The sequence below is a fragment of the Parasteatoda tepidariorum genome, chromosome 6 (genome assembly GCF_043381705.1).
Source record: "Parasteatoda tepidariorum isolate YZ-2023 chromosome 6, CAS_Ptep_4.0, whole genome shotgun sequence".
Lineage (NCBI taxonomy): Eukaryota > Metazoa > Arthropoda > Arachnida > Araneae > Theridiidae > Parasteatoda > Parasteatoda tepidariorum.
This window is the reverse complement of record NC_092209.1, coordinates 69,697,265-69,723,191: the sequence shown is the minus strand read 5'-3', so window position 1 is coordinate 69,723,191 and position 25,927 is coordinate 69,697,265. Positions and strand designations below refer to the sequence as shown.

The 25,927-nt window shown below is 29.5% G+C and overlaps 2 protein-coding genes across 2 annotated transcripts; one reads left to right on the top strand and one right to left on the bottom strand.

The window, feature by feature from the left end:
- Nucleotides 1-4,036: 4,036 nt before the first annotated feature.
- On the bottom strand, nt 4,037-14,928 carry LOC107446258 (ribosomal protein L27A). The gene is made up of 5 exons (XM_016060857.3): nt 14,792-14,928; nt 13,841-13,904; nt 11,891-11,966; nt 9,866-10,040; nt 4,037-4,195 (listed from the first exon to the last, which is right to left on the bottom strand). The coding sequence occupies exons 1-5, from the start codon at nt 14,792-14,794 to the stop codon at nt 4,067-4,069; spliced, it is 447 nt and encodes a 148-aa protein (XP_015916343.1). The 5' UTR covers nt 14,795-14,928; the 3' UTR covers nt 4,037-4,066.
- LOC107446257 (prefoldin 5) lies at nt 14,901-25,161 on the top strand. The gene is made up of 5 exons (XM_016060855.3): nt 14,901-15,247; nt 16,121-16,255; nt 21,221-21,295; nt 21,613-21,718; nt 24,983-25,161. Exons 1-5 carry the CDS (start codon nt 15,164-15,166, stop codon nt 25,060-25,062), a joined length of 480 nt encoding a protein of 159 aa, XP_015916341.1. The 5' UTR covers nt 14,901-15,163; the 3' UTR covers nt 25,063-25,161.
- The last annotated feature ends 766 nt before the right edge of the window (nt 25,162-25,927 follow it).

The following is a 25,927-nucleotide window of genomic DNA, read 5'->3' as shown; positions in this document are numbered from 1 at the left end:
TAACAGAGCTGTAATGGAGCAAATTTTGATGCAAGCAAAGTATTGCTAAATTGATGATATTTCAACTGTCTGGCAATACATTTCCGTTAAAAAAAAGTGGGTATAATCAGGGGTAGAAGTGACCAATGAGAAAAAAATATAGGATTTTCTGGAATAAAAAATAGGGCAAAAAAGATCTAAATTAAATTGAAAAGTATGGATCATATATGAATAACTTTAAAACTTAATTATTTAACACTAAAAAAATTCGATAAAAAAATTATATAAACAATTTTCCGCAGCTGAATGGAATCGTACATACCTTATTATTGCTTTAAAAATTAAAAACCACATAAAAAAATTGACTTTATCAAACTAATGACTTTTTCAATAATTAACATTTTATTTACTCCTCTTTATTACATTAAATTATTTCAAAAATTATGCAGCATTGTTTTTATATTCATTTATCATTCTGCAAAGTCTTTAACTTTTTGTTGCCAGCCTCAATATCAGCCATAGATTTCAGTTTGAGTCCTTGTTTTAGCCTCTGGTTTCCTTCTTCAATCATAGCCTGAGCTGAATAAACATTTTCCTTAAAACCTTTCAATTTCTCCTCAGTTGATTTTTTTACAGAAGTACTGGGCCTAGGCTCTAAACTTTTTTCCTTGAGGTTTTTGAGCTTTTCCTTTTCTTTTTCTGCCTTATATTTGCTGTGGGCTTCTTTGTAGAACTGGATCATCTCTTTTGTTATTTCCACACAAGAAGCATTTTTTCTAACTGAATCTTTTATAAGTCTTAAGCCTACTAGCGTGTTTAAATTCATTCTTGACCTTTCATTTGTCATAATTCGTTTGCTAATTGAAAAGCCACGTTCCACAGAGGCTTGCCCATGAGAAACAGAGAGGACTGACTTCACAAGTTTAGTTAAAAAGGGATATTTTAAATTACCATTACCATCTTTAAGAACAAACACATTGTTCCAGTACTTGTCAATGGGAATGTTTTCAGTTTCCTCGGGAACATCTTCATTTGCATACAAATGCCACTCGTCAGTCAGTTTATCAACACAGTTCTGTGGTACGATGTGGGGTAGCATGTTACACAATCTTCTGATTGTAGGCAAAATATTCACTACAGGTTCTTTCTTCACAATAGGGTGCAAAATTTGTAAGGATTGTAACAGTTTATTTTTCAAAGGCAATTTCTGGAGGAGGTATTCAATTATTATAACATAAAATTTCTTAGCATTAAATAGAAATAACTCCTTTTCTTCACTTTTTACCAAGTTAAGTACCCTACGAACATTATTGCCCACATCGATCTTTTTTAGGGGCAAGGCATCTTTGTTCAAATCTACCTCAAGTAATTTGTCGCCACCTTTGTCTTTCAAAACTTCTTCTTTAATAAAGCGTTGCATGATTTTTATTATCAAATCACATAACTCATTGTATAAAGTGTGAATCAATGAGTTTTTTTCTTGTAATAGCTTTAAAATATTATCAAAAATTGATCCAACACTGATAAGGAAATGCAAATAAGCTGATAATAAAGGATCTTCTAAAACTTTTTTAATGCTTGGAAATCTATAAAGCTTTATCAAACTACTTTTCTGTTTAGGTAGATCTTCTATAAAATACTCCTTTAAAGGAGGCAAAAGATGCAGGACTCTTTCGCAGACAGTAACAACAGAAAGCCATCTGTTGCTCACATATCTCAACACTTTAGAATATTCACAACCAAAATGATCAATTTCTTTTTGGAGATCCACTTTCCTGGAAGGAAATTTGGAAAACCATGAATAAATGTTTTCCAAAAAATCAATAATATTCCCAAATTCTTCAATAGCTAAACCTTTTCCAAGGGCATTATGAATAACATGTAAATTACATGTGCCCACATTTATTAATCCATACTTCCCAATCTCTGTAACTTCTTTGTCGAATAGTTGAAAAACACATTTATTAACATTCGGCCCATCAGACCCAAGCATCACTATATGCTTTAAATCTATTTCACAAGAATTTAGAATTGATTTTATTGCATTAAAAATGTTGAGAGCAGTTGCATGCCCCAACAGTTCTGAACCCAAGTATCTCTCGGATATACCACCATCACAAGAGCACCAATATCGAATGTGCACATCAAGTTGTTTCAAATTTTGCTCATTAAGGGTCTCATCAAACATTAATGAGTAATAAGGTTTTTCTCTCTTAAATTCGTTGGTGATTTGCTTCAAAAAGTAAGGACCAAGTCCATGTGATATAGAATAAGACACTTTGGTGGAACATAAGGTCATCCCAGTGCACAAATTTGAGTCTGGGAAGACAGATGAAAATACTTCTTTTATAGCATCCTGCGATAAAAAGGAATAATTGTTCAGGGCAACATGGATTGTCCATATAATTTCAGATTGCAATATTTTGTCTTCAGAAGTAAGAGTCCATACTTTTTTTGATTCAGTAGAGCTGGATCCTGGCTCCAAACAAACACTATTGCCAGCAGCAATTACGAGACGCTTTTGAGAAATATCCTTTTTCTCATTAAAAGTCTTTTTATGTTTTTTAGTGCCTGAATGCTGCAAAAGCTGAATTTTGCCACTATTGCTGATGTTTACAGTAGCCAGACAAACAGTACAGTAGGCAGAATATTCATCTTTACCTTTTTGGCACCAGTCTTTAACTTTACCATTATTTTTATCCTCTAAATCAAGCCAATCATCACGAAATCGTGTCAAATGATTTGGCATCTTTTAATTGTACTTATAAATTAAATGGATTAAATGCAATAAATATAAAAATAAATTAATCAAAGATAATAAAATAAAAACTTAAATAATCTAATTGAAAGTTAACATTTTGAAGCAAAATATTAACATAATAATTTAGTTTGCCATCTACTCAGAAAAAAAAGTCATACAAAGTAGTATAAGCTTAGAAAGCACTAAAACTAATTTTCTGTGTAGTCAATGACAACACTCACTACTTCCAAAGGGTAACTTAAAATGGGTGATGAAGGTCCAATCAGGTAACAAGTTATATTCACTCCTCTGAATGAACCAATGGAAGTTGACAGAAAAACTCCCCCAAAAAGAGGAGGAGACAAAATTAGTTAGGACAATTCCTGTTACTTCCATAGAAGAAAATAAAACTGGTGAATAGAAAAAAAACTGACCTTGAGGTGTCTTCATCTTTGAATAGAATGAGTGACCCATGGATATTGAGGAGAGATACAGCAGATAAGGAAAGAAAGAGTTTGACAGACAACTGCAATTTCCACAAAACCCCCCTCTGACTTTTTTAGTGATATTGATAAATAATACTCTATGATACATTCCATTCATGCTACTACTGGTTCTCTGTTATTTCACCCTTTATTGACAAAAGGGGTGTTGTTCCACAAATCTACCCAGGCCCTAACAATAGGAGTCCACACACTAACTTAGTCATTGTACCTTGAAACTTTTGTTAAACAACAACAAGAGATAGGGAGGGGGGAGAACACTATTTATGTGTTCACTTACCCATTGTCATTAAGCAGTATTGAGGACAAGTGAATTTCAAAATGATCATGACTATCTGAGGAAAGAAAAATCTAGAAAATTGTCTTCTATAGTAAAAAAAAAATATTAGAGGGAAAAAAATATAGGCTAATTTTGAAAAATATAGGAAATAAAGGAAAGATAGGAGGCTTTCTTAGCTTTTTATAAAAATATAGGAAATATAGGAGGACTTCTACCCCTGTAATAATGGATGAAATAATTTAAATTAAGAAAATTATCAAATAATTTAAATTAGTGAAATTAAAAAAATTATCAAAGAAAAATTTCCAGCTTTTCTTTAAAATTCCCTGATTTTTCCAGGTTTTTATCCAAATTTCCCTGATATTTCCAGGTTTTTTCCAGTATAAAAAAATTCCCTGATAATTCCAGGTGGGTGGCCACCCTGTTCCCCATTCCTTTAAAGTAATATCCTTCCACACTCTTATCAAATCAACTATTAGCTACAAGGAGATAAGAAGAAGCTAGGGATTAATGCAGAAATAAACACAAAATGAATAATTTACAATTTTTTTTTTATTTTTACACTTATGCTGTTAAAATACATGCACCACCAACAGCTTTAATCTTCTTTTCTGCCTCTTTACTAAACCACCTTGCTTTCACTATAAGAGGTTGTTTTGGAAGCCTGCCTTTACCCAGAACTTTGTAGTAACCCTGAAAGCAAAGAGATAAGTTAGCCATTGCTTATTTTAAACTAAAACTATATTGCAAAGACAAGAAATATAGTAACTAATAATTTACATTTCGTAATAAACAACCCATTTCATAAACAGGGGTAGCAGCAAAGTTTTTTAAAAATTTAGGGTAATTTTAGGAACTTTTTTCAAAAAATTTTAGGCAAATTTTAGGGGTTATATAAGATTTTACTAGGATAAAAACAGATCAAACGGTAGTTTATTACATAACAGAAGATTATTACAATTCATCCACACATATCATAAATAATTGCAAGCCATAAAATAAAGCTCTGAAAGTCAAGAATTAAATCTCTAAAGTGTAAAAATGAAATTTCAACTTTACATATTACCTATCAGAAATTAAGTGCATAATTCAGGAACAGGCAAAAGTGAGAATAAATCAAGAGAAAAAATAAATTAACGCCAACTTGGATTTTTATTTAATTTTTATCAAAACTTAATTATTACCCTTTACCTTACTTTATCAAGAAAAACTATTGTGTGATATTAATAGATTTTAAATCAGCAATTTATATTAGAAGTTAGAGAAAAACAAATTAATTATGATCATTTTTCTAATATATTCTTGATATGATTTGTGAGATTCTCTTACTGCCCTCAATAGTGTTGTGGTGATCTTCAACACTCCTCCATAATTTCGAAGTTTAAGAGACATAATAGTATTCTCATGGTGACTCACATTAAGCATTGCTTTATTTATCGAAAAACCTCTCTCAGGATCAGAATTCCCATGTGGCAAAATTAAAAGTTTTAATTAATGTAGTTAAATTCTTATATTTTAGATTATTGCTTTTTTATTTATATTTAGCCTATAACTAATTTTTTAGGAACACCAATAAAATTTTATCAGATTTTTAGGAATTTTAGGGTTTGCACATACTTTTAGGAATTTTAGGGGGAATGCGACCCCTGCATAAACTACATTGTCACTAATAACAAAACAAGCATCAATATATATAATAATGACCGTATAAGACTACATATAGTTATAAAGGATCAGAATAGATTTATCTTCAAAAATTCAGAGTAGGTCTGTATCATTTTCTACTTTCACAAGAATCTATCATTTTATTTACACTATTTCAACCAACTAAACAAGCATAAATATATATTTGCTGTTTTACCGTCTGACGATGCCACTTTGCCAAAACCAAGCGAATTTAAGGCAGACGACGCATCTCTTCTTTCAGTAGCGCCGTATATGGCTGAGGATAAGACTTCAGCCTCGCATGTCACAGCCCATTTTAAAGAGCAGATCCATGCATCCAGATTGTAATTTTGACCTGAACCTGAGAATGATCAATCTTCAATCCAGTACAACCAAAGGTATTGATTTGTTATGGGAACTTCTCAGTGACTGACTGATTTAATGTGTACCAGTCACCATTTACTACATGGGAAAGAACTCACAACCTCTTGGACATGGGACCAACTAGACTATTCCGGCCCCCGATTTATACATATTTTAAATATTACATTTAATTGTATGAACTTAATGACCTGATAAGATTGTGTATTATAGAATCAGAATATATTTATCTTCAAGAATTCAGAGTAGGTCTGTATCATTTCATACAATTTTTAGAACATAAACCACAGACTACTTAAAATTTAACTAAGGCGCATTGCAATTCTGTGAGAAAAATGTCTCGACTGCATGAAAGACAATAGAAAAGATTTCTACCATCTGATTTAAGCAGATTTTTCTTTAACCTTTGCATGATTAGAAAATAATTTACAAAAAAAAAATTATTTCTTGCCCAGTGATGCAAGGTTAGGAAATCAAGATATAATTGAACAAAACATAAATTAGTAATTTTATCTTATGACTGAAGTTATTGCATTATTCCTAACTAAGTAAGTATAAATATACATCTGCTATCTCACAGACAGACAACGCCTCTTGCCTAAACCAGTATGCTCGATGAAACCAACAGAATAAGAGAGCCAAGAATAAGACTTCAGCCACACACTCATCACACCTAGTTTTAAAGGGCGGACCTGTACACCCACAGATAGTAATTTTGACCTGAACCAGAAAACGATCAATCTCCAATTCAGTACTACCAAAGGCACTAATTTGTTATGGGAATTCTTCTGCGACCCCGACAGATTTAATGTGCACCAGTCACCATTTACTACAAGGGGAAAGACCTTGCAACATCTTGGACATGGAATCAACACCAAACCATCTGGGTTAATCCCAGATACATATTTTGAACATTACATACATTTAATTGCATGAACTTAATAACCTGATAAAATTGTATATTATAAAGGATCAGAATTTATTTATCTTCAAGAATTCAGAGTAGGTCTGTATCATTTCATCATTTTATACAATTTTTTAGAACACAAATCACATGCACAAAATTTAATTAAGATGTTTTGCAGTTTTGTGAGAAAAATGTTCCAACTGCATGAAAGATAATAGAAAAGATTTCTACCATCTGATTTAAGTAGATTTTTCTTTAACCTTTGCATGATTAGAAAATAATTTACAAAAAAAATTACTTCTTGCCCAGTGATGCAAGGTTAGGAAAGAGGTAACAATATATATATGAAGAAAGCATATATTAGTAGCTTCTATCAAATGATTGGAGCTATTACATTATTCCAAACTAAGTAAGTATAAATATACATCTGTCATCTCACTGACTGACAATGCCAAAACCAGCAAATCTTGTCTTTCAATAGTGTTACGTATGGCTAAGGATAAGACTTCAGCCACACACACGTCACAACCCATTTTAAAAGGCAGACCCCACGCATCCACAGATAGTAATTTTGAGCTGAACTAGAGAATGACCAATCTCCAATTCAGTACCACCATTGATTCATTATGGGAACTTTTCTGTGACCGACTGATTTAATGTGCACCAGTCACCATTTACAACACGGGAAAGAACTTGCAACCTCTTGGACATGGGACCAACGCCCTACCCCAGCCCCAGATTTATACATATTACATTTAATTGTAATGACCTGATAAGATTGTATATTATAAAGGATCAGAATATATTTATCTTCACGAATTCAGAGTAGGTCTGTATCATTTCATCATTTTATACAACTTTTAGAACATAAATCATACACAAAATTTAACTAAGATGCATTGCAGTTTTGTGAGAAAAATGTTTCTACTGCATGAAAGATAATAGAAAAGATTTCTACCATCTGATTTAAGTAGATTTTTCTTTAACCTTTGCATGATTAGATAATAATTTACAAAAAAATTATTTCTTGCCCAGTGATGCAAGGTTATGAAATAAGCAACAAGATATAATTGAACAAAGCATATAACTTCTACCTTCTGTTTGAAGCAAAACATCTTCTGCCCAGACATTCCAAGAATGATACTGTTAACTTAGAAGCATTTGAAATAAAAAGCAAAATTTATACATACTTTAAATATTACATTTAATTGTGTGAACCTAAAGACCTGATAAGATTGTATACTATAAAGGATCAGATTAGATTTATCTTCAAGAATTCAGAGTAGGTCTGTATCATTTCATCATTGTATGCAATACTTAGAGCATAAATCATATCCACAAAATTTAACTAAGATGCATTGCAGTTTTGTGAGAAAAATGTTTCTACTGCATGAAAGATAATAGAAAATATTTCTACCATCTGATTTAAGTAGATTTTTCTTTAACCTTTGCATGATTAGAAAATAATTTACAAAAAAATTATTTCTTGCCCAGTGATGCAAGGTTATGATATAGGTAACAAGATATAATTGAACAAAGCATACAACTTCTATCTTCTTTCATTAACTTTGCATGAGTAGAAAATAGGTAACTAAGTAGCAATTGGAAAAATCTTTCTAAATATGACAAGCGGCAAACCACATAAAAGATATGCCCCTAAGAAGACCAGAGAGGTACATATCTATGTATTTACTGCATGAAAGACAATAGAAATTACTTCTAATATCTGATTAAAGTAAATTCTGTTTAACCTTTGCATGATTAGAAAATAATTTACAAAAAACAATTATTTCTTGCCCAGTGATGCAAGGTTATGAAATTAGTGGCAAAGCATATAACTTCCATTTTATGAATTTAGTAGAATTTGAAATAAAAAAGTAATAAATAATTTATTGCATGAAAAACAATGGTAATTAATTCAAACATCCAATTAAAGTTAACTTCATTTAACCTTTGCATGATTAGAAAATAACTCACAAATTGTAACATTTCTTGCCCAGTGATGCAAGGTGACAAATAGGTAATATGGCCCTTGGAATAAGCTAGAAGTATATATGTATTTACTGCATGAAAGACAATAGAAATTGCTTCTAATATCTGATTAAAGTAAATTTTGTTTAACCTTAGCAAGATTAGAAAATAATTTATAAAAAATCTATTTCCTGCCCAGAGATGCAAGGTCACAAAACAGGGGTTAATCAAGGATCAAGTTTCTAATCCTGCGAAAATTATATTTTTACAATTAAAAACAAAGGACCTACTTCTAACGGAAAACATACAAAAAGAAACATGTAAGTTTGCCAGCAATTCCATGAGTCTAAAAATTAACTTACGAAGTTCTGAAATAACAAATGAAATTAAACAATAACCAGACAGGGTTAATGTTTAATTTTATTGGTAAAAACGGGTTGGCGATTTAATTACTTTAAAGAGTTGTGTGAACAACAAGTAGTTAAGGCTGTAAAGACCTATTTTCTTAATGTTTCAACTTTCGTGAAGCATCTTTCAATGGAATAATTTTTTTTTGTACTTGTAAACATTAAAAATTTTTTTCTTGTATCTACTGCATGAAAGATATAAGAATATACTTCTAACATCTGATTAAAGTAGAGTTTTTTTTAACCTTTACATGATTAGAAAATAATTTACAAAAAATTATTTCTTGCCCAGAGATGCAAGGTAATTAATTTCTAACACCATAAATCCCAAAAGAAACAAGCAACAGAACCTTGAGAATATTAACAAACCTCTACATTACCCTATAGAGAATGCAACATTTAAAGATAAGGACTTCTTTAGGTTCAGATATCTTTAAAGACAAACATTCCGTTATAAAAAAGAGTGAGCAATAGTACGGGTAACAACTTGTTACTAGATTTATCTAATCATTTAACTAATAACCAACACAACACTGTTAGTTTTTTTTTTCTTCGTGAGGTTGAATATAAGTTATCAGTTGAATAGTTAGATACAACTAAAACTTTTTTCTGTAACATAATTTCAATACAAACACTTTAACTATCACAACCTTAAGTATCATAAATCTACATCTAGCTTAGTTTCTAAAATTTTTAATAATCAAACACTTATTTTGCTAAATTAGCAATTAACATAATCATTTACTTATGCTACTTAAACACTCATGTTAGGAAGCAGAGAAACACACTGTACAAGTTATGATTGCACAGTATAGCTAGACAAGCTACCTTTTTTAATGTGGCATAACTTTTCCCCTTACAGCAACACAAGTCACTGCAAGTCTACAGTTATGCTTGAACAATAAAAATGAAGGATTCCCTCCCCTCCTATAAAAACCCTACACAGAAGAAACTGAACTAAATAACTTATCGAACAGAATTACTTAAGAACTCTCAGCAAATCTCTAAAAGAGGAAAAAAGACAAAACTTACAGAATTAACAACATCAATAACTGGAGCTTTGCCCTCAGGATGATCTTTGTATGTTTCTCTGGTCTTTTCAGTTACAAGCGACCACAATTTATCTATGTTGACAGTAGGCATAAACTTCTGGTTCTTTTTCAAATGGAAATTCCTCATACCTACTTTACCAAAATAACCAGGATGGCTGTAATAAAAATAAAAACAATCAGTTAAATTGTCATTAAGTAATCTAGGTTTAACCTCTTTTACTATATTTACCATTTATTTTAAAATTCAGAAACATAATTTTAATATTAAAATAAGGTTAAAATTATTGCACTTCAAAGCGAGAGACTTACAGGAGTTTCATTCAATAAAATTACATTTTAAAGATAACCACCTTTTCACATAACTACCTTAGAAAGATATATATGTTACGGGCAAAGTACGAAACACCGGGATTGTATATAATGCCAGATGTTTATAGGCAACTTATGAAATGTGAGAAGTATTACATACTTTCCCTAGGCACTGTATATAATGCCAGATGCTATTTAGGCAAAGTATGAAAAAAAAAAACATACTGATGAGGCTATTATGTAAATAATGTTCACTTCTAAATATAAAAAAGTTACTCCGAAAAAATAAGAGTGCCACTAAGATTTTTTTTATTCAAAATGGGTATAAAAAAAAGGAAAGTTGTACAAAACATAATTTGTCTTTATTATGGGAAACAAAAAATTCACATTATGTCACAATTATTTTCAGTTTAGAAGCAAATATCACACAAAATATCCATTTCATCACTTTTACTAACACGGCATTCTATAGAATGCCTAGGAAATGTGTGAAACATAAATAGTTTCATACATTGACGGCTAGTTTTAGGCATTCTATACAATGCCTAGGCATTCTATAGAATGCCGGATTTCTAACTTTGTTGGTAACAAATAAATAATACACTTTCTATAATTAAAATTTTCATTCTAAAAAAAGACCAAGTGGTATAAAGTATTGCATGCAAATGCAATCTTGCTACTTGAAACTTATTTCTACAATATATCATAAAATTATGAAAATCAATGCAAAAGCACACAGTATCAAGCAAAGCAAAATCAGCACAGTGCAAAAATACTTATTTCTCACTCAACCAAGCAATAAGGCATCCAATTAGATCTATTTGAATGATTCACATTCCTGAGGCAAAAAATAATATATACATATATCAATTCAACTAAGAAGAAATATTATATACTTTTTTAGAAGATTTTAAATTCTAAGTTTTTAGAAAACAGAAGGAAAGCTTACTGCTGCTTAAGTACACTCCAATTCAAAAGTCAGAAAATTATCAATTCCATATTACTGAAAAGTCCATGCCTGAATTATAGAAAATGTTGAACATATTACAGTATAATTGTTTCCTCTTTAAAATATCACTAAAACATCTGATAACATTCATGAAGTAACACTTATTGATATATGGGAAAGGAAAAATAGCCATCTAACCCACTTGTTGTTGTCTTTCAAAGTTTGCAGTCACTTCCACTATCATTAAATCATAGCTACAGACACTTAAAAACATACATTTTAAATAAATTACTAAGCTAATTAACCCACTAACTCAATATGTATGTTAATTTGTTAATAAAAATTAGTAATTAACATGATTGCTTTGTTACTCTTAGCAACATGAAAAAAAAAAATCTTTTACTAGTTGACAATGTTTTTTTTTTTTTTTAAATAGAATGTGTTTAGCCCATAGAAAGAAATTATTGCCTTATTAGAATAATGCCCCCTTTTTAAACTTTTGCACCCTGCCCTTTTTTCTGCCTTAAATGAGCTCTGCTTTACTGAAATCTAAAATTTCACTTAAATGGCATTTAACATTCTTCCTTAAAATTTACATACATGAAACATTAAATTTTCTTATTTTTTTACTTTCAAAAGCAGCCTTCAATTTTACTTCTAACAATAGATTGCAGAACAAAGTTATGAAGCCTAAAATCATATTTAAATACAACCTACAGCCATAATTAATAAATGGATTCAACTCACTATTTGTCAAAGTTTATTCTGTGATGATGCATACCACCAGCATTACCTCGACCACCTGGATGCTTGCGGTGCTTACCTAAAATAAAAATTCAAATGAGGCTTTTCCATTAACACGACAAAAGTAAAATTTATGACTTTCTAGGACTATTAAATACAATTAGTTGCACCAATTAGTTTCATTAATGATTATTTACTGATACAGCACTTTTTTATATTTATCTATAAGTTCTGTTTATGTTCTAGACATGTTTAAGATGTATTCTGTTTGGAAATCCCAATTCACAAATAACCTAACATTTATTTGGACTTACATTAAGACATAATAGCAATACTTTAATTTAATACACAACTATATTAAAAAAAAAGAATAATAATAAAAACAAATTTAGCTAAGTAACAATAAACTAGTAGAATTTAAAACAAACCTTCAACAAATTTGCTAGCACCATTTTGTATTATAAATTCTTAATTAAGATAAGACCACTCATATACCAAGATGGATTTAAATCACAAGATACTTGCATAAGCAGACCTATATAATATACACACGCCATTTGCTAAAAATGCTGATTTTGTTTCTTTTGTTAAGATCACTAAGAGAAAAAATTCATTTCAACTTTTTCCTACAAATGGAAAAGAGATTTAAAATCGCAATTCACTATTTACGTGAAATAAGATACACTGTGCTCTGGGTCTTCAATGATTTTAACATCTAGATTGGTACTCATGCAATTTTAACATTAGATTCGCATTTACATACTTTTATGCGATCTTGAAACTAAATTTCGAGGTACCTATTCCTATAATATAATACCAAATTGATATTCTTGTTAAAGCATTAATAACATCCAGTGGATAAAATCTTCTTAGATACATTTTTTTTCCTTCATAAATTTTAGGTATTCTTAATTATTTAAAAAATGTTTCTCATAACAACTTAGATTCAATTTTTAGCTTTTCTTTTTTAAAAGCGAACTCATCTCTTCATAAAAATGAAGAAAAAGAATCTATAATTTAATATATGTTCTTCTTGATTAACAAAACGAGGTGAGATTGACAGAGTGTAATCTAATTATAATAGTTAAGTAATGCTAACAGAATTTTTTTCCCCAGACAGATATTGTATTCACAGAAAGTTCTGTGCAGGAAACTAATTACAGCATGGAACCCGTTATCCCGAAATCTAAACTCAGCGGCACGACAGCCCAAGAGGGCCAAGGCCTACTGTGCCCATCTCAGTTTTCATGACCTTGGGCTCTGGGGTGCAGGAGCAGATGTTCCGGTCAGGTGGTCATCTGAACGCAGAACCCCCATGATTGGGAACCAATCATGCTTGGTACTCATTTATCGACCCACTAAAGGGATGAAAGGCTGAGTCAACCCTGCCCAAGAATTGAACCAGGGACCTGTGGCACGACAGTGCTACCGCTCAGCCACCTGGCATCAATCCAGAAATTAGAAAACCGGAACAAAATTCGATAAATTTTCCCCCGCGCCACTTTAAAAAAAACTTTTTTCTCATGAGATTTCAGGATTTTCTTTATTTTTTGAAAGATGTTTACCTTACCATCATTTTGGAAATAATCATTGGTGTATTACTTCGTTTGTTTCTTTCTTTCTTTCTTTTTTTTTTTTTTAGTTGGGTTTAATTATAAAAATATGGCTTTTTGTGGCAATTCAGAAAACCAGAAAAATCAGTTATCTGGAATAGTGAAGGTCCCGATCATTCCGGATAATCGGTTCCTTACTGTACCTTTTTCTTTCTAAACCTTTAAAAAGAGAGAAAACTAGACAAGTCTCTATGTTTAATACTAATAATAAGGTCAATTACCTTATAAATAGAAAGAAATTAAAAATCTTAAGACAACTTCTCGAAACTTTATATAGCTAACAATACTTAAATTAAAACTTTTAACAATGAAAAACAATAACCAAAAAAAAAGAACATACCAATTCTGCCATGACCATGGCTTACATGCCCTCTCAACTTTCTAGTCTTCTTTTTGTGTGTGGACTAAAATATCGATTTAATGCAACATTAGATACATTTGCACACAAAATAACTAACATATAAGCAAATTATAAACAATATTCATTATAAAATATATGTTTCACATAAGAATCACTATTCCTGTATCAGAAACTCCTGTTTACATTTACATCTTTTAAGCAATTTTTTTGAAAAAGGGTTAAATTAATCTCTTAAATACATTGAATATATTTTTCAAATTTAAAATTGTATTCAAAATCTTTTCTATTTTATCCAATGTAATATATATGCTTAAGAAAGAATTTTAATAATTCTAGTCAACAAAACTTTATATGTAAATTGATGAACCTCAATAGTTAACAAAACTGGTCTGAATCTTACAGAATGATTATGACTCAACTAGAAAAATCAGCAACACATTAGTTGAATAAAATTAAGACTTATTGCTATACATCCATAACTTAAAAAATTATGCTCAAACTATGACACTTGCCTGGCTTTTTTTCCCTAATAATCCCGACAATTGTGTTTTAACTCCATGGTGATTCGATTATTTTTAGCCAGGAGTGCATGCAGAAAGTTCAAATATTTAAGCCCATTTATAAAGTTATGGACAGAAAAATAACAAGCATCCCAAACAAAACATATTTATTCTACTACAGTACCGACTAGTAAAAATGATATGTAAACTACCAGTAAATTCGATTTATTGCAGCAAAGAAATACTTAAATCCTGTGATTATAAAAGAAAAATATAGCATGAAAAGAATGATATCGGAAAAGTTAATTCATGTAAATAACATTAAACTAACTATTATGAGCAAAAAGAACAAGTCTAAACAATAATAGAAAATAATTATTTAATCTTATAATATAATTTAATTAGTAGATTATAAAAGATTGTTTCTTACCATTGTGTTGATGAATTACAGGAATGAAGTTTAATTTTTTTAGAGGGAAACACAATGTGGCTGCACCGGAGTTGAGATGCTCTCTCCATAAGATTCAGCTTTTTACTTCACACTACTCATAATCTTCTCGGCCTTGGTGGCCCATTAAATGGATCATCCAATTTCAACTAAAATATGCATTGTTTCGGTGCCCTGTTTATAAATTATTTGGATAAAAAAACATTCCTGCTGAAAAAGATGGATCTTCTATCTCAAAATAAAAAAAATAGATTCAACTGGTTTCTCAGCAATATATGAGATTTTTGGTTACAAAACTAGGTAGCAGATAACGCCTTTTCAAAATCTTCAAAACATTTTCTTAATCTCTTAAAAATGGCCGGTGAAAATGTAGTTACGGTTGATGTCAGTGAATTGCCATTACCTCGGCTTACACAGTTTAAACAAGAACTAGATAACGTGAGATTATTTATATTAAATTAGTTTTAATGAATTATAATTCTTATGCTTTGGTACATAATCGAATAATATGATCTAAAGTCATCACGTTGCTTCGCACCTGTCATTTAAAAATCAATATTATCTACGAATTATGCTTAAAATAAGTATTTCGTATCTTTTGATTGCAAAAATTAGGCTTTAAAAACGACACTTTATTGCTCAAATTCGGATTTTTAATGAAATAGATTATGCTTTTTGCGTGTATATATTAAATATCGTAAACAAAATCTGAGTCATAATCGATTGATTTTTGGATTTGTCATGAAAAAAGTGCTTGCGTTTTTTAATCTTTAGTCATGGGACAAAATTCTCAACTTAAACAGTCCAACTTAATTTAGTCCTAGTAAAATTATTTTATCATAAAAATGGGAACATCACATGGAAAACATGGTTAAAACAGAATTGAAATATTTCTGTTTTTATACGTAATGGAGCAAAATCGTAGCTACTTAAAGACAGCTCCTATAAAAATTTTCAAGTTCTGGGACAGAGTTGCATAAATAATGAATTGAAATATCTCCAACATAAATAATTTCAAATAAATGTTTTTATACCAGTTTAACTGAAACACCCTGTAATCCTTTAAAAATTTCCTTAGTAGATTTCAATTTATCAACAAGAAAAAAAACTGACTTATTAATACTTAACTTGTAAGATTTTAACATAGTTGAAAACCATGATTTTAAATTTAATTTGATAAATGTGGCTTGCATTATATATTGTCACCCAAGTAAACTTAATAAAAATACTATTTTTTTTAATTTCCTTGGCAAACTTTGAATGATTTTGTTCTTTAATTTCTATTTTAATGCATTTATTTTTAATTTTTAGCAAGTTGAAATACTTGGATCTTCGCTACAACAACTCAAAGTAGCACAGAAGAAATACAGTGATTCAAAAGAATGTGTAGAGAAAATGCAACACTTGAAGGAAGGAAATACGATGCTTGTTCCTCTAACTGATTCTGTATCCTTCCAGTTTCATTTTATTGATCTCTATTTGACTATTTCTTTTTAACTTAGTTTAGGTGTTAAATATTAAAACTAAAACTAAAGTATATTCTTAAAAATGTTCTTTGTTTTTGTTATCAGTTTATAATATTTATCAGCAACTTTTTATTACAACTAATTGTGTTTTTTAAATCATGTTCTTGAATGCTAACAATTAAGTATTCTGTCAGAGAACAGTTTTTTTTTCTTAACGTTTTTTATTTCATGTCTCTTGCTTTTCTTATTTTTTTGGAAAGTATATATGTTGATGTTTTATTTTTTTAAATGCTATCAAATTGAGAAAAACTTAATATATATATTTTTTGATTCTCTATATTTAAAAGAAATTTAAAATAAATGTTTGTTTATGATTATTCGAATTATATAATTGTCAACATTGTTAAAAAAAAAAAAAAGCTGGTTTATACAAATTCCACACTCACACCTCTTGAAAAAACGAACCAACTTATATGTTTCACATATAATGCAGATATATATTAAAATGAAGAATTCAATTCACATAAAGCTGTGCAACTATGTTTATTAACAAGCTAAAATTATAAATGCATAGTAAGAAAATTATACTTAGTAATAACTAAAACATAACTAACTACAAAAACACTGTCTATCTATTTGCCATCTATATCCATCTTGTCTTCTGCAGTTTGTTCAAAATTACACGACTAGGCAGTTAGACATCAGTAGTCGTAAACTCAAAATTGGGCAGGACTATTCAACAATGGTTATAAAATAAAATCTATCTACACTGTCCAGCCAGATAAATAGTTGAAAAAACTCTGATAGATAGAAAGATAGAAAACTCCAGATAGAAAGTTTAATTTTGAAATTTTTAAAAAATGGATATAAAAATGCTTGGAATGTTGTAAGCAATTGTAATTAGATTAGTATGTAAATTTATTCCCTTTCTTGCCTGCTATTTAACATAGCTTTGGAAAAGGCCATTAGAGACTCTGGTATCAACACAAATGGAACAATCTTACAAAGAACTGTCCAACTACTCGCTTTTGCTGATGATATCGACATAGTTGGAAGAACAAAGCGCTCAGTCATTGACGCCTTTGTAGCGCTTGAGAGTGCGGCGAAGGAGATGGGACTAGTTATAAATGCAGACAAAACCAAGTTTTTGATCGCAACAAATAAAACTCCTGATCGATCTCCTCTGGAGATAATGACTTACTCTTTTGAAACTGTTAACCAGTTCAAGTACTTAGGAACCTTGATCTCTAGCCACAACAACCTGAAAATCGAAATAAATAACAGAATTTCCATGGCTAACAGAAGTTTCTACGGCCTCAGAAACCAACTGAAATCCAAGTTCATCAGTGTGAAGACAAAGTTAAACATCTACAAAACTTTAATCAGGCCTATAGCTACGTATGGAAGTGAGTGCTGGACCCTAAGCAAAATAGAGGAGGAAAAACTGCTAATTTTTGAAAGAAAAATTTTGAGGAAAATCTTTGGATCTCTTCAAGAGAATAACGTATGGAGAATTCTTTACAACCACGAAATTTACAAAAAATATGACAAATTCGGTGGGACCGACATTGTGAGAACTATTAAAGCATCACGCATTAGGTGGCTGGGCCACCTCTTCAGAAATTCTGATGCCGTCCCTGCCAAAAAAGTGACTTTTTCCACAATTGAAGGGACGAGACGTAGGGGACGACCACCTACAAGATGGATAGACGACGTTGAAAAGGACCTCAAGCTATTGGGAGTCAACCGATGGCGGGCCGTCGCACCGGACAGGGCCAGATGGAGGAAAATCTGCGAGTCAGCCTTGGCCTGTGAAAGGCTGTTGCGCTTATGAAGAAGATGTAAATTTATTTGTTTCTACAATTAATTCTCATAAGAACCATTTATTATGCACTAAAAATGTATTTTAATATATATATATATATATATTAAATAATGGGAAAGCTTTTCTCCTTCAAAGCACCTCTTGACTTTTTTTTTTTTAATTGGTTGTTTTATTTAGAAAATTTTGCTTCATTGGAAAGAAAGCTTATTTAAAAAAAATTAGGATACTTAGCTATAGTCCATTCCACCTTAAGTTGGCACTGCAGGGAAGGGTAGGAAATGTAATACTCCGCATTTGAAAAGTAGTTCTTCGCTATTTTGGAATTAATTGCAGTTTAAATGTGCGTACAAATATAAATAAATGTTGTATAGTAAAAAAAGTTCATCTTGAAACATGCATTAGAAGTTTTTCATGTTTAAATGTATTTAACTTATAAATACCTTCTCAGTAAGGCGAATGTACAAAGAAGAAGGAGGTGTTTTAGTTTAGCGCTGGATTAGTTTTCAAGGCCAAGGAATTGGCGCATTAGCTATGTTTTTACACTGGTCAGCCAGCTCTTTCCATTCTCCTTGACTTTGCTTAGGTGTTCTATCTCTTGTGCAGTTCTTATTTCGCTTTCTTTTTTATATTTGACTATTTAATTTTCTAAATATTAACATCATGTGTACAATATTTAATGAAAAATTTTCCCCCTTCAGAATGAATGAAAAAAAAAAAACCCAAATACACAGGTGAATATTATTAAACTGATGACAGTTGAGCATATTTGCTGTGTAGCTAATTCAACATGTGATTTTATTATAATTTTTTTATGACAAGAGTAAAAATTGTTTTCGCTTTATTCAATCTCTGTGAAGATTCAAATTTTGTGTCTTTTGCGCCATGTGTAGCTCTGAAGTACAATTCGCTTTTCATAGGAACTTTAATAATGTGATGGCGGAAATTTAATATTTTTAGTTTGTTTAATTAAAGGGACTTTTAAATATTATCTGAAATACAAATTCCATAATATAAGTGTGCAAATCCGTTAGTTATAAACTAATAAAATGTATAGGAATTGAAATAATTTAAAAAAAGACACAACATTTGAATCATTAATTTTTTTTAAATATCAAAGGGTTAATTTAAACCAATCAATATTTTAATTATTATTTTTGAAATACAAAGCCAAAAAAGCGGAGAAATTCTTTCTCTTATGTAGAAAATATTAAGATATTTTAGTATCTGACAAAATATTTCGAGACTAACTAATTCTACTATACTTAAATAACTAATAATATGGATTTTTCTCTTAAACCTCTTTTCACCCGCAAAGATCCTGAAAAGTAAAGGAAGGTTCTAATATTTTAAAATATGTATTTTCTTTTGAAGAAATGCACGTAACCACCCAAGTAGAATTTCTCCTGATGAGAAATTGTGGATTGAATTCAATTCAGGGCAACTCCACAAAGAGTTTGCAGAAGGAACTGTCAACTGTTAAAATATTAAATGAATAACATGATAAGCACCAGGATAGGTGTTTATCATGTTATTCAAAGAGTTCCTGTTGAGTCTAAGAGGGTGGGATATGGCAGCTGAAAACAATGGGGGGGGCGTACAAGCAGTACTCGCCCCCCATGTGGATAATACTGAAAGTTTATACCATTTTTGAGAATTATTTTTTTTAGGTAAGTTCTTTTGTCTCTTAGAAGCAAATATATTTCAGAAAAAATTATTTTTATAGTGAAAAAAAAAACTTTTCTGAAAAAAAAATTGAATTTTTTATTTATTAAAAAAACATAGATATGATATTTTTCATGATCAATGATTTCCTGCCTATGTTGACTTTTTCTTCCCCCACAAAGCATCAATGAGGGATAAATTAATGTACATTAATTTACTAAAAATAAGCATATAAAAATAAATATTTAAAACACATATTTATGCTCATCTATGCATTTCCTTTTTTATACTTAGATTTCAGCAAAAAATAATCTTTTTAAATGTATTTTTTTTTGCTTAAAATTAGTTTCGTTTAATTAAAAAATCATAATAATAAGAAAAAAAAGAACAGTAAATATTATAAAACATAAGTATGATCTTTTTCCTGATCAATAATTTCCTGTACTGCTAATTTTTCCTTCCCTATCAAAACACCAATGTGGGATAAATTAATGTACATTAATCTTCAAAATATAAGCATATAAAATAGATTTCAGCGAAAAAGATATATATACAGTACAGAACCCGTTATCTGGAAATCAGAAAACCAAAAAACCGGAACGAAATTCGTTAAATTTTTCCGCCATTTTTTAAAAAAAAAATTTTTTTCCTCATAAGATTTTAGGATTTTTCTTTCTTTTTTGAAAGATGTTCACCTTACCATCATTTTGGAAATAATCATTAGTGTATTACTTCATCGTTTTTTCTTCTTTTTAAGATTATCCCCCCCCAAATTTTTTTTTAGTTGGGTTTAACAATAAAAAAACGGCTTTTTGTAGCGATTCAGAAAACCGGAAAAATCAGTTATCCGGAATAGCGATGGTCCAGATCGTTCCGGATAATCGGTTCCCTACTGTATTATTTCTGTTGTTTAAAATTAGTTTCGTTTAGTTAAAAAATCATAATAAGAAAGTCTGCTTTTTAAATACTAATTAAGAAATCAGCTTACAACTAGTATCTTAAAATAATAATTATTAGAAATGCTCTAAAAAATCGTGTTCTTTTCCGTATTCTGTTCAAAATTTTAGTACGATTCTTGGTTTAAAAAAATATCGGCGTTTTGCTTTCTTAAACGCCAATACTGGCCACTTTCTCTCCCTTTTTTGCTACCTCATCCCCTAACTGACTTAAAGAGTAGCCCAGTTTCCATGACAACGGCTGTAATCCTGTGTACCTACCTTTCTCTCCAGTGCCAACTTAAGGTGGAATGGACTATAGTAGGCAGAAATGTTATGTTTTAAACTTCGTTTGGGAACATTAGCTTTTACTTGGCCCTCTTACATCTTTTTTACTTTCCCACTTATATGTAATATATTCAAACATGTATTATATAATATTTTAACAAACCATGATTTCTTCTCTTCTCTTATTTTTGAGCTTTAATTAAAAAGGAAATTCATTTTCTTTAATTAATGAAAGATGTATGTACCTGGACAATTAGATGACACAAAGAAAGTTTTAATAGATGTTGGAACTGGCTATTATGTTGAGAAGGTATATAAATTGTTTTTGTAAATATCTTAAGTTACTTTAATCTTTTAATCCTTTTTACAATTTCTTAATTGTTTTAATAACTTCAATCTATAGAAAAATAAGATGAGATTTAAGAATGCATTCTGTTAAGTTCTTATGCTTCTTTAATAATTAATGATTAAAATCATTAAATCAAATATTTTAATGTCAGAAATATTTTCTTTTCTCTCATATTAAAATTTTTTTTTATGATTTGTTTAAAATTCCCTTGAAACGTTCATCATTATTGCCTTGAAACTTTCATCATTATTAATCTATTGAATCAAATCTTTTTCCAGGATTTAAAAGATGCTATTGATTACTTTAAAAGAAAAGTTAAATTTGTTACAACACAAATTGAAAAAGTTCAACAGATTATGAAAGAAAAACTTATAGCTAGAGAAGGTATGCAAAGATTTTTTAATACACATATTTATCACAAACTAATCTGTAACATGAAAAATCCCATGGATCTAAATCTATAAATAGTATTTGTATAATATTAAAATAAATTTAAACTGTTACTCGTGAATCAAAAGTGGAAAAGAGCTTCTATGTATTAAGCTTTCTTTAAAAAAGTTTTTTATTTTATGATTGTTATTAACTTATTTAATTCTGCACTTTTTCTTAAATTATTATTTTTAATTAACTCCTCTTAATTCTGTTTGTATATATATCGCTCAGGCCTTGGAGGCTTTAAATAACTGTTCTAACAATGTAACTTATGCACAGTATTCGATATGCATATTTCTACAGTTGATTAAATATTGTAATTATTGCCAGTGTTTTCATCATAGAAAAAAAAATGGGTGAGAATTTCTCACCCTTTCTCAAAAACAGGGTGAGATTTCAGAAAGTTAAGTGAGATTTCCAAAAACCTAAAAAACACAAATAGACTTGGAAAAAAAATCATTTCTTTTATTATAATACATTTTTAACGTCTTCTATTTTTTAAAGCATTGAATATTCTTGCTGCATCATCATAAAAGATTTTGCCTTTACTAGGTATTTGTCCATCTTACATTAGTGCATAAAAAATTTTAACGTGTTACATGAAAAAACCTTACCTACGGTAAACACGTGGTTGCAGAGAAATGTGTTCTGAAAGGGGTTCCGTGGTTCAGTTGTGTTCTGTTCGAAAAGGTTCTGAACAATGCTGGTAAATAGGGAAGCTAGATAACAGAGCAAAAGTTGAAAATAATAAGAGATCCAGGAAGAAAAGTGAAACGGATTTTATTCTAAATAGCGTAATTCGAAGCTTCTTCCAAAATGCGAGAAATTCGCGAATTTTGAAATTGATTTATAGAATGCGCGAATTTCTCACAGTAATAATTTTTTAATGTGAGAAAAGGAAAAAATATGCGAGATTCTCGCGTTCTCGCGCTGTAGTGAAAACACTGATTGCTAATGTGATTCATTAATTAATCTGATAAACAAAATAATCCTTCAGTTTCTATTTTTATGTTATATTTGTAGGAATAATAGAATTCGAATTTGACCATATCCATTCATAAAACAGTATTAGTATTTTCTGGGGTCTGTCCAGACATTTTGTGAAATTTCCTGTTTTTGTAAAATTATGAAAATACTGCTCATAATATGTGAATCTAAAATTATTGTTAAGTCGTGTTCTTTCAACCAGGGTCCAGCTTCGGTGAATATCTACAAATTGGGTCCTGTCATTGTGAAAATTGCAAAAAACACTATCAAAGTGTTATTAAATTGTTAATGGATACAAGATTATACTCAACACCGTAAAATTATAATAATATAAAAAATTAAATTTTCAAAAATAAATACTGATTACTGCTACTAAATTAGAGGTGCATCATACAAATATTTGGTATCTATCTTATACTGCTCAAATGCTGAATATTCGTTTTGGACGAATATTGAAAACAAAATCACTTGCATTTTTAATAATTTCAATTGATATATTTTAAAAGACACAACTTATGGATAACTTTTGATATGTTGTATATTAAGTAAATTTATAATATTTTATTTAAAAATTGGTATAAAATACTTTTTAATTAAATAATTTTCTATTAATTAATTTTTTAAATAAATATAAATTATTAACTAAAAGAAAACAAATTTTATAACTTATTTAATATTAATAAAAATGTACAGCGTGAAAAAAAAGGACTAAATTATGATGTAATGATTGGATCTTTATATTCTTGAACTCAATCTAAATGGTTCGACAAGGTTACTCTAATATGCTAATTATTAAGTGCAGTTGATATTTTAAGTTAAAAATCATGCACAAAAACGTGCTTTTTGGATGGATTTGGGTTTCTACTCCCCCCTCTCCCCTCCAAGAAAAATATATATAGTTAGATATTTCTAAAGTTCAAATACTCAGGAGCTAATCAACCTATTTTGCTTAAATTTTTTACTGTGCCATGTAAAGTTATATTCTTTAAAATGATGGAAAATTTTTTATACCTTACCATTATTAAATGTAATAATAAAAAATATTTACGAAAAGTTATTTTTTTTGCGTGGATTTATCTTTAGATAAACGAATTTTAGAATTATGTGCGAATTTTTTTTAATTCACTTTAAAAGTTCTCAAAATAAGTAAGAAGTAAAATTAACATTAAAGGATTCAAGCTCTCCTAGCCCCAAACTAATGGGACCATATTTCCCAGATTGCAGCCACCCCCTATTTTTGTGGGACAGAAATCAGAATCTGTCTGGAAAAAAAAGGTATGTTCATTCAAAGAAAGCATGTTTTTGTGTCTGACTTTGTAACTTAAAATATTGTCTCCACTTATTAATTAGCATATTTCAGTTCACCCCCTCGTACCATTAAGGTTGAGTCCTCAGAAGGTGAAGATTCGATCATTAGATCAAAAGTTATTGTGTTTATATATATATATTTTTTTTTCATGTTGCTCGCACACTGTCCAAATATGGTGCTTGTAAAAGTAAAAATAATTTCTGAAAATATTGCATTTATATTTGATTTTGAAAAAGTCAAGCTACAAAATCTAATTATTTTTTTTAGTTAACTTTTATGGGATGGCTAACGAATTTCTATGACATAATTATGCTTTTTTAAAGATTCACTCATAAAAGTTTTATAAGTTATAATTATTTGAAAAACATAGCCTTTCAATTCCTCCTATTTATCTGGAAATGTAAAGGTTTTAATTCTTAAACTTCTCTATATATATTTTTCTACTTTTTGAATGGAATTTAATTAATAATGATTTTATGTAACCTAGGATAAATTTTATTTCATAAATTAAACTTAATTTAAATTAATGTATTAATATCAATTCATCTTATTTATTTAGATTTCAATTGAAAGTAATATCTGTGACTAATCTGTTTAACATTGGTGATATATGATCAAATTAGTTTTCTTTTTCTAAAAAAAAAAGAAAAGAAAATTTAATATAAGTAAATCTAAACAAGATTACGAAGCAGTTTGATATATGCTTATCTTGATTCCTAGATAATTATCATTTATCTCTGAATTGCTGCTTTATTCATCAACAAGTTGTACATTGATTAAATTGCATGGCTTTTTCATTTTTAAATGTATAAATTTCTTATGTAGCTAATCTAAAAGAACTGTACTGATTACTCTTCAAAACAAGATTTCACTTTTAGTTCATTTTTAATGAAAAATTGCATTTTAATTTTTCTTTTTAGTTGTAATTGAAACCATGGAGAGCAAAATCCAAGCAACATTAGCCGCACAACAAGCTAATTCAGCAGCCGCAAAATCTTGAACCATAATGTAATTGTTTTTTTTTTCTTTCTGCATTCTTATTGTATTTCTCACTGATTCGCTTGTTTATTGTATCAATAAATTGTTACATAATTCAAAAGAGTTGTGTGTTTTAACATTAGCAAAGCATTTTAAATTCTGAGTACTAATGCAGTTGTATTTTGTTGATATTCATTAAGAATCACTGATTGAACTCTCTGCCATACAATCACAATGGGTTAACCTTTTTTTTCTTCTTTGCAATTCAGCATTGCTTTCATATGTATTGTTTAAAATAATAGAACTTCTGAAGTTATTATTAGTGTTTAATATATTGTTCAATTAAATATAAAAAGAAATTTTTCTTAATTTTATTATGGTACCAATGCCTTCAAAAAAAATTTGTTACAAAACTTTTTTTTTATTTTTTGAATTGATAATTTATAGTTCCCATTCGTTGTTGTAGTTGCAATATTGAATCCACATAAAGAGCTTTCACAGGGTTGTTGCTGTTGAATTAAAAGACGGATATGAATAAAAGGCAACTATTTTCGTCAAAATCTAGGCAAAAACAACTTTTTTCAAAAAATCAGAATTTTTTTTTTTAATAAATTAGCTACTAAAATCTATCACTGCACTATGAGAAGGACTATCACCATGCTTTATTTTTCTTTGCAAATAAAGAAATTATAGATGATTGAATTAATAATTGTCTGCTTTAAAAAGCTGCTGTCCGATGTATATATATGTCATTTCGTAGGTGTTGATAGAAGCAGAGGTTCAAAACAGTATGTTTTAATTGAGCATAAATATAGGGGTGGTCCCACTGTTAGTCTCTGTAACAGAGTAAGAGTTGTTGGTTAATAATTTATTAGGAAAATAATACA